Raw genomic sequence first — 9,594 nt, forward strand, 5'->3', positions numbered from 1 at the left:
AGTTAAAAAATAAACAAATAAAAATGTCCTCACAAGATAATAATAAAATTACTAATACTGCCAAATTCCAAGATGAGTTTGGTAAATTTAGTAAGAATTATAGTTCTTTTAGACCTCTTTATCCCGACTCATTGTATCAATTGATCGATGAAACTGTCGAAAAGGATAAAAGATCTTTAGCCGTAGATGTTGGTTGTGGTTCAGGCCAAAACTCAATTAGATTAGCTGCACTTTTTAAAAAAGTGATTGCTTTTGATCCATCCGAAGGTCAGATTACCAATGCTTTAAAACATGATAATGTAGAATATCATGTTGGTAGTGCTGAAAAAATTAATGTACCAGATGACAGTGCTGATTTGGTTACCGTCGCTACAGCACTTCATTGGTTTAACTTACCAATTTTCTTTAAAGAAACAGAGTAATATATATTTTTTTGAGGTTTAAAATTTTTTTTTTTTTTTTTTTTTTTTTTTTGAGATTGTTTTGTTTTCCCTTGTTTTGTTATTGAGTTTACATATGATACTTTTTTATATTGAAACCTAAAAATAATGCGAAAATGAAAAATAATATTTTTTCATTTATATTATAAAATAGCATTTTTTTAGTTTCATAATTAACACATGTATTATAAAATGTAAATTCATTTTGTTTTTTTTTTTGTTTGATTAACAAAGTTTTATAATGAAATAAATAAAATATTTATTTTTAATTATATACCAATATTAATCAAGTATATGTATATGTATGTGTATATGTATGTGTATATGTATGTGTATGTGTATGTGTATGTGTATGTGTATGTGTATGTGTATTTATGTTTATGTTTATGTTTATGTGTATTTATTTATAAAATATATGTATTTGTTATATATGTATTTATATTTATATTTATATTTGTATATGTATTTTGTATATTCATAAAATATATATTAATTATTGTTTTTTTTTATAGGAGAATCTTAAAATCTGGTGGTTTTTTCATTGGATTTACCTATGGTTTTCATGAAATTTCAAATAATGAAAAAGCCAATTTAGTTAATAGGGAATTACACGAAACTACAATTGGCCCAGAGTACTGGAACCAAGCCGTTAGAAAATTAGTTGATGGTGGCTATAAAGACATCGTTCCACCATTTAAAGAAACCAAAAGAACCTCACTTAAATTCCACACTAGAGTTTCAATCGAGTCTTTAATTGGTCACTATTCATCATGGTCCGCATACAGTCAATATGTAAAAACCAACCCAGATCCACTCCCACAAATTAAAGAAAAAATCTTAGAGGCCTATGGTACCACTGATGATCAATCACCAATAGTCGAATGCGAATATACCATTTCAATTATAATCTCAAAAAAAGATTAAAGTTTAATAATCCAATCTCAAATTCTATTAATATTTTTTTTTTTAAAAATATATTAATCAATCACCAATTAACAAAAATAAAAAACTTAATTTATTTATAAATAGATTTATAACTTTAAAAGACTTTTATTTTATTTTGCATATTACTATTTTTATAAATAAAAATAAAAATATAAATAAAAAATAAAATGTAAAAATTTATTTTTTATTTTATTATTATTTTATAACATTTTGTTTATCAGTGATCATAAAATTAAAATAATTTGAAATAAATTAACAAAAAAAACAAAAAAAAATGGATAAATAATATTTTTTTTAAACACATAATTTTAAAAAAAAATAAATTTATTTTTCTTTTTTATTTATTTTGTTTTTTTTTCTTTAATTTTAAAAGATAGAATGTTTTAACGAATCACTAATCAAGAACTAAAAGTGAATTTAATTCAAAACATGTGAAACCCTAAATTTACTCTGGGATAAATTTGTTGAGCTATTGTCTTGGGATCAATATATAAACATAGTTCGACCGTAAAATTTATCCGATAAATTACAAATTGTTTAGAATGAATGAAATTTTTTAATATTTAGAAACTAAAAGTAAAGGAATTATGGGTATTTTTTAAAAACCAAAAAAAAAAAAAAAAATTTCAGTTTTTTTTTATTTTTCGTTTTTAAACAAAATTTTATTTATTTTTTTTTTTTTGTGGATTATTTTTAAATTTTTAAATGTTGAAATTAATTTTTAAGCGGAAAAATGGTATTGTTTTTGTTGACAGTGATACTAAAATTAATTGATAATGTTTCAAAGCTATCATTGGATAAAAAGCCATTTCTTCTTGAAAGATCAGATAACTTTGAAACTACATATTCTATATAATTGTCTTGTTCTTCATAAGTTTTTTCAAATACACCTAAATTAAAAATAATTTATAAATATAAAATAATTTCAAATAGAGTAGTTTAAATAAAAATTATATATAATTACCTGAAAACTCAATCTTTTTGTTTTTTAATTTATCGATATGATTTATAACTTCGAATTCGCATCTAACCTTGGTTGGTATATTGTTTTTGTTGTAGAGGTAAAGCGTAAAGTGGTCAGTATCTTTATTGTTGAAACCATCTTTTCCTGTTAGTGATATGCCAAGATAGAATTTGTGAAAACCTATTTTGAAACTTAAAGATAAAATTGAATCAAATACACCAAAATTTCTAATCTTTTGTTTGAAATCTGATATTTCCCATTTATTTCGGTAAGATTCTTCATAGTTTGTAAAAATTCTATCAATTACTTTAAAATTTTTAATTAGATCAAGGCATCTTTCATTTGATTCTTTTAGTTGTTCTTTATATTGTTCAATTTCTTCTTCTTGTAGATCTATTATTCTCTTCATTGATTCTGAATGGTCGACTTGCTTTAAATGATTTGATAGTTGATTTCTTTTGTAAACAGATTGGCAATCACCATATTTGCATTTAATGATGCCCTGCTCACATGTGTTTTCAATGTGGTCTTTTAAATAGCACCTTTTTACACTCTGGTTACACTGCACACAAACTATTAAAACCGATGGGCATACCTCTGTGTGATCAGTTTCCTCTATTCTCTTGATTTTGGTTTCGCAATCTCTACATGTTATTCTTGCAAATTTGCAGATCTCTTGATGCTTTTCTATCTTATTGAGTCTCACTATTTCATCACATCCGAAATTGCTGCACTCGACGAACCTGTAATTACATTTTTCTAGGTGATTATTTAGTTGCTCCACTTTAAATGTTTCTTTACACCCATTATCCAAGTCAAAAAACAACTCTACATTATTTTGCTTCTCAAAATCAGCTTCATCTGGATTACACCATATATTTGAAAATGAATATGGACAATGGATTTTCTTACTTTGAATCATTAACTCTAAACCTCTGTTTCTTGATAGTTCATTAAAAGACCCAATCTTCTTTCTACAACTCATACAGTGACTATTATTTGAGTTTATAATCTTTTGAAAACATTCTCTACATGCCCAATGTCTTTAAATAATTATAAATATTACCATTTTATTTTACAAGATTGTTAATATTAATAAAATGAAGATTACTTACCCTTCACTACATTGATAAATTTGTTTCTTGAATAATGGCTCATAACATACTGGGCATGAATATATATTTGAAAATAATTCTTTTTCGTCACAAACTAAATCTATTATATCATATTTAATTTTAATATTTTCCATTATTATTAAGTATTTATAAAAAAATTAAAAAAACAAATAAAAAAAAATGAAATTAAAAATTTAATTTAAAAAAAAAAAAATATAAATAAAAAAAAAAACAAATAAAAAAAAAACAAATAAAAAAAAAAACAAAAAATAAAAAGGGTATGATATGATTTATATAAATTTATGCTTATATTTGATTTATAACTGGTTTATAATTTATTTTAAAATAATGTCTATCATTTGATTATTAATTTTATTGAAAAAAAAAAAAAAAAGATTTGAATAAATTGATTTAAATAATAATTTAATAACATTTAATTATTTAAAATACAATATAGCATTGGGATATTAATTTCAATACTACAATTTATTATATGTTTTTTTTTTTTTTTAATTCTGTCCCCTTTGAAAATCTCTGCCTTTCTATTTTTAATTAATGTTATTGCTATAGTTTATTATTATTATTATTATTTTTATTATTATTATTATTATTATTGTTATTATTTTATTATATTATTACCTAAAATTTGTTTATAAATAGTTTTTTCATTTAATTTATATTTAAACTGAATCATCATGGAATGACCAACGAACATCTTTTGGTGATTTTCCTTGTACTCTTGAAACATATTTTAAATCATCTATTGGACGTGTCTAATTTTTGAAATTATATAAATTTAGTATTTAACTATTGGGAAGTGTATTTAAAAAATTGTCATTGCTAAAAATTATTTTTTATATTATTTAATAAAACTTACTTTTTCTGTGCAACTACTTAACATACTGAGAATACTTAAACAAACTGATGAAACTGTTAATGCTGGACTCCAATTATCATATACTATATTGGAAATAAAGAATTGGATGGTTATTAGAGGTCTATTTAGAGAACTATATACTTTGATCAAAAAACTTACAAATTGATAAACAAATATGACCATTACTATAAATATGTGGATGGATTGGTGGTGGACCAATAAAAATAACTTCAGGTGATTCTAAAGGATAACCTGGAGAGAATTTAAATTGTAAATTAAAAATTTCACCTTCATAAATTGAATCTTGTGCTCCAAAAATTGCAATAACCCATTTATCTAAATTTTCACCCTCCATTACTGAAACACCAAAAGGTGGATTACTCTTTAAATCTAATAATTCTTTTTGTAATCTTTTTGCGTAACGTGAAGCCATTGCTAATTTATAGTTTATATGTATATTAATAAATATATAGGTTTATATATGTGTATATAAAAAAATTGAGAACTTTAAAGGAAATGGAAAAAGAGAGTGTGATGTTTATTTTTTAAATTGTTTTTATTATTTTCTCTTTCTTTTTTTTTATTTTTTTTTTTTTTGGATTTAAAAATGGTTGTAGTAAAAAAAAAAAAAGAATAATATTATTAAAAATAATTTAAAAAAACAAAAAAAAAATTAAAAAAAAAATAAAAAAAAAAATTAAAATATTTTATTTTTTTTTAAATTATATTTTTATTTTTTTAAAATAATTTGTCAAAGATCTTAAAATAGTAATTATTTTAAAATTTAAATAAAGAAAAATATTAAACTGGTTAATTTTTTTTTTATTACAATTATTATAAAAGTTGTATTTATTTGGGTTTTATTATTTAATTATTTTATTATTTTTATTATAAATTATTATTCTAATCTTTGAATGATATGAACACCTGAATCAGTGTCTACAATATCTGAAATTTGACCAACTTGTAAACTGAATGAACAGTTTTCAAATGGTTTTTGCATTTGACCTCTTTTGAAATGACCTAAATCCCCACCTCTTTTAGCACTGCTGCAATCTGAATATTTTTTGGCTAAATCTTCAAATTTATTTTTACCACTATCGATCATTTTTTTGTACTCTAAAAGTTGAGCAATGGCCTCTTCTTTGGTTCTAGTGATGTTTGTTTCTCTCCATGATGATGGGTTTCTTGAACCTCTGTGTTTAACTAAAAGATGACGACAACGTACCTCTTGTAAAGTTGGTGCTCTAACTGGTGCTGTATTTTTTAAAACAAATTGTTTTGAAGAGGATGCAAAACTGAATGTAAAACCCTCTTTAACTGTTGTTGGTGTTGTTGGTTTGATTTTTTCATTATTTACCATTGTACCTTCAGCTAGATGATAGAAATAAAACAATATTAGTTATTTATTAATAAAATGATCACAATGTGTATTCAGTATGTAAAATATGAACGTACCTGAATTTAAATCGATCAAATAAAATCTATCATTTACACCATGATAAACTAAAGCTGCATGTCTTCTTGATACTGATGGGTGATCTAAAACTACATTTGAAACATCTGAATTTCTTCCAAAAACAGTGTATTTTTCTTTTGATATATCAATTTGGTTAATAACCTCACCATTTTTATAAACCTCTAAAAATGCATTGGAAATTGGAGTGGATGCCCAATCTGGACATTTAAATTGAGGAATTGGTGTATTATCTTCATCTTGGTTATTATTATTATTTTCCATTATTGTTTTTATTATATTTATTTGTTTGTGTGGGGTTTAAATAAAAAAAAAAAAAAAAAATTTGATGTTTTTTTATTTTTTTTTAATTTTAATTTTTAAAAAAAAATTTTTTATTTTTTTAGAAAAAACACACATTTTAAAACAAAATTAAACCATTTGATTTTTTTATTAAAAAACTAAATAAAAATATTTATATAACAAAGAAAATTATTTTGATTTCCTCGCGATTTGGTTATTTTTTAATTTTAAAACTTTATTAGGATATATTTAAAATTTTTTAATCTAATTTAGCTTCAAATGTAATTCCCCTTGGAAATTACTTTCCCACAAGGAAATATGTTGGCATTTGATTTGTAACAATATCAACTTTACCCAACTCTACATCAAAAATAATAATGAGGTTAAGATATCCTAACTATTGGTTAAATTTAAGATATGCTAAAAATAGAATTTTTTTATACTTAATCTTAAACTAATTCATATATGTTTTTGGGAATTGTATAATATATTTAAATAATTTTTTTATTTAAAATATAAAAAAGTTTCCAAAAATATCTTTTTTTTTTTTTTTTTAATAAAAATTTTATATGAAAAAAATTCAATAATTATTTTTTTTAAAATTTTTTTTTTTTTTTTTTTTTTACTTTAAATTATTTTTACCCCCACAATCAATCTATTCATATTAAATAAATAATAACAAAATGGATTATGACAGTAATAGAGATAAAAAAAATAAATATTTTGATGAATATATAACATTAAATGTTGGTGGTAAAATTTTTCAAACTACACTATCCACATTAACATCATGTAAAGATTCAGTGTTGTATAGAATGTTTAATAAAGATGATGAAAACTCAATAACCAATAAGATTCAAATTAGTCGTAAAGATTCAAATGGTGCATGGTTAATGGATAGAGACCCAGAATACTTTAGAGTGGTTTTAAACTATTTAAGATCCCAACCAACTAATCCCACAGATTTAATCATTGATAACAACATATCAATCAAAGGCGTTTTACAAGAAGCAAATTACTTTCAGATAGACCCATTGATTGATTTATTAAATAAATTGGAGACTCAACAACCAGATTTTACAAGAAAGGAAATTTTGATTTATAAAGGAACAATAAAGCTAACAAAAAAGAAACTAGTATTTATTTACTATTATTTTTTATTAGTAAATTTATCTATATACTAAATATTTTTTTTCTTTATAATAACAGTTTAATTTAGATTTATCAAATATAGATTTTCAAAAAGAGAATTTTTCAGGTAGTTTTATTACCAATTGTATTTTTAATTCATGTATATTTTTAAACTCATCATTCTTTGGAGTCAGTGGTGAAAACTGTCAATTTATCAAAGCATCAGTACCCAACACAATATTTTCAACATCCAATTTAAAGGGCTCAAATTTCTCATCGTGCGATTTAGGCCATGCAAGTTTCAACAATTGTGATTTAACAAAAACTATATTTGATAACTCTAATTGCACCGGTGCATTATTCCAAAGAGCAACCATTTTAAATGGTTCTTTTAAAAACTCAAATTTAGAGCACGCAAAATTTCAAAAAGCAAATTTAAGAGGTTGTGATTTTACAAATGCTCAACTCCAAAACTGTCATTTCACATCCGCAGACTTAAGAGATGCTAAATTTAATTGGACCAAGGTATCTTTTGGTCTTTTCAAAAAAGCAAAAATCACCCAAGAACAATATAACTCTATACCATTGGAAAATAAAGCAAATTTAGGTTTTAAAATAATATCTGATAATGAAGCTTTTGATCAATTAAAAAAAATTAAAAAACAACAACAACAACAGCAACAGCAACAACAACAACAACAACCAAGTAATAATAACAGTACTACCAATAATAATAATAATAATAATGTATCAAATAATTTAAATAATAGTGTAAACAATGTAAATTCAAATAATAATACAACTAATAATATGAACAATGTAAACAATAATAATACTATGAATAATAATATGAATAATAATTCTATTAATGTAAATAATGATCAAGAATCATCTCAAATTTAATTTTGTAAAATAATAAAAAAAAAAAAAAGAAAAATAAATAAATAAAAAAAAAAATAAAAATCTTGCTGGCGACATAAAATGTTTAAACATTTAAAACCGAATCCATTTCGAATTTTTTTTTTCAAAATAAAATTTTTTTTTTTTTCATCCATTTTTCATAATAATCTACATTTTTTTTACTGCAAATGCGGATTTTTTTTTTTTTTTAATTTATTATTTTTGATTTTTTTTCTTTTTTTTTTAATTTATTATTTTTTTTTTATTTTTTTTTTTTGTTTAGCTACCAGCAGTAAGCAAAAAATAGATATATATAAAACATCAGTTTATATATAAATAATTAATCCTGTACATATAAAACTTGTAAATAATATATTATTTCAATCCTTTTTTTTTTTCATTTAAATATACATAAATTAAAAATGGCTCAGGGACCATACACAATAGATCCAACCAAAGAACAAAAAAATATAAAAACAAATAAAAATCCACAACACACAAGTATAAATATAGAAAATCTCAGTTCAACAGCTGATGGTTGGTTCCGTATAGTGTCAGAGGTATGTGTATATTAAATTAATATTTGCATATTATTAAAAGATTTTTTTTTTTTTTTTTAAAAAAAAATTATATTTTGATATTTTTAAATAATGTAATAATGATTCTAATTTTTATATTTCTTATTTTTTTTTAATATAGTCATTCCCAGCTGAAGAAGATTTCATTGACCCAAATCAAAAGTTTCAATTAAAAAAAAAATATAATGGCCACCCAATCACAATTGTCAATTTAGGAAAAACACAATTAAAAGTTTCAGCTGAATAAAACAAAAGGAAAAAGATAAAAGATAAAAGATAGGAAATTTAAAAAATAAATAAATAAATAAATTTTGTATAGAATATAAAAATTGTAAAATATAAAAAACCTAAATCCAATTTTATTTTTTTCTTTTTAATAACACTTTTTTTTTATAATTTATTTTTTAATTTATTTTATATCTTTGAATAACATTTATCATTTAAATAAATTTATTTGTTATTATTAAATTTTTTTTAATAAATCTAAAATCAAATAAAGTTTTAAAAAATATTTTTATTTATTTTTAAAAAAAATAAAATTTTTTTTTTTTTCATTTTTCAAATTTTTTATGAAATTGTTTTTTTTTTTTTTTTTTAAATTATTTATGAAACTATAAAATCAATGTATTAATTAATTAAAAATCCTATCAATAAATATATAACTATGGCTATTTGCTATTATTCACCATTATCAACATAAAACCATATCAATATCACCCCTATAACCGCCATTATCCACCTCATATATTACCATCGTATAGAAAAAATACCTACTATATAATATGAAATGCAAAAAAATTTCAGTTTTATATAATTTCCATACAACGTTACCTCATTTGGAAAAGAGGAAAAAAAAGAAAAAGAGCATCAGTAACTTCAAAGCTA

At 22.0% G+C, this 9,594-nt stretch overlaps 6 protein-coding genes across 6 annotated transcripts; 3 read left to right on the forward strand and 3 right to left on the reverse strand.

Annotated features, from left to right (window-relative positions):
• Positions 1-23: 23 nt before the first annotated feature.
• DICPUDRAFT_157950 (uncharacterized protein) lies at positions 24-1,364 on the forward strand (the record flags this gene model as incomplete). The annotated part of the gene is made up of 2 exons (XM_003293099.1): positions 24-418; positions 953-1,364. 2 exons carry the CDS (start codon positions 24-26, stop codon positions 1,362-1,364), a joined length of 807 nt encoding a protein of 268 aa, XP_003293147.1.
• Positions 1,365-2,099: 735 nt separating this feature from the next.
• DICPUDRAFT_83730 (uncharacterized protein) lies at positions 2,100-3,598 on the reverse strand (the record flags this gene model as incomplete). Its single annotated transcript, XM_003293105.1, has 3 exons — positions 2,100-2,275; positions 2,350-3,392; positions 3,465-3,598. 3 exons carry the CDS (start codon positions 3,596-3,598, stop codon positions 2,100-2,102), a joined length of 1,353 nt encoding a protein of 450 aa, XP_003293153.1.
• A 546-nt stretch (positions 3,599-4,144) lies between these two features.
• Positions 4,145-4,774, reverse strand: DICPUDRAFT_157952 (uncharacterized protein; the record flags this gene model as incomplete). The annotated part of the gene is made up of 3 exons (XM_003293106.1): positions 4,145-4,237; positions 4,342-4,424; positions 4,501-4,774. The coding sequence occupies 3 exons, from the start codon at positions 4,772-4,774 to the stop codon at positions 4,145-4,147; spliced, it is 450 nt and encodes a 149-aa protein (XP_003293154.1).
• A 465-nt stretch (positions 4,775-5,239) lies between these two features.
• On the reverse strand, positions 5,240-6,082 carry DICPUDRAFT_157953 (uncharacterized protein; the record flags this gene model as incomplete). The annotated part of the gene is made up of 2 exons (XM_003293107.1): positions 5,240-5,715; positions 5,800-6,082. 2 exons carry the CDS (start codon positions 6,080-6,082, stop codon positions 5,240-5,242), a joined length of 759 nt encoding a protein of 252 aa, XP_003293155.1.
• A 701-nt stretch (positions 6,083-6,783) lies between these two features.
• On the forward strand, positions 6,784-8,134 carry DICPUDRAFT_41600 (uncharacterized protein; the record flags this gene model as incomplete). The annotated part of the gene is made up of 2 exons (XM_003293100.1): positions 6,784-7,236; positions 7,310-8,134. 2 exons carry the CDS (start codon positions 6,784-6,786, stop codon positions 8,132-8,134), a joined length of 1,278 nt encoding a protein of 425 aa, XP_003293148.1.
• A 419-nt stretch (positions 8,135-8,553) lies between these two features.
• On the forward strand, positions 8,554-8,956 carry DICPUDRAFT_157955 (uncharacterized protein; the record flags this gene model as incomplete). The annotated part of the gene is made up of 2 exons (XM_003293101.1): positions 8,554-8,691; positions 8,831-8,956. The coding sequence occupies 2 exons, from the start codon at positions 8,554-8,556 to the stop codon at positions 8,954-8,956; spliced, it is 264 nt and encodes an 87-aa protein (XP_003293149.1).
• Between the last annotated feature and the right edge of the window lie 638 nt (positions 8,957-9,594).

Source organism: Dictyostelium purpureum (genome assembly GCF_000190715.1).
Source record: "Dictyostelium purpureum unplaced genomic scaffold DICPUscaffold_399, whole genome shotgun sequence".
Taxonomy (NCBI): domain Eukaryota; phylum Evosea; class Eumycetozoa; order Dictyosteliales; family Dictyosteliaceae; genus Dictyostelium; species Dictyostelium purpureum.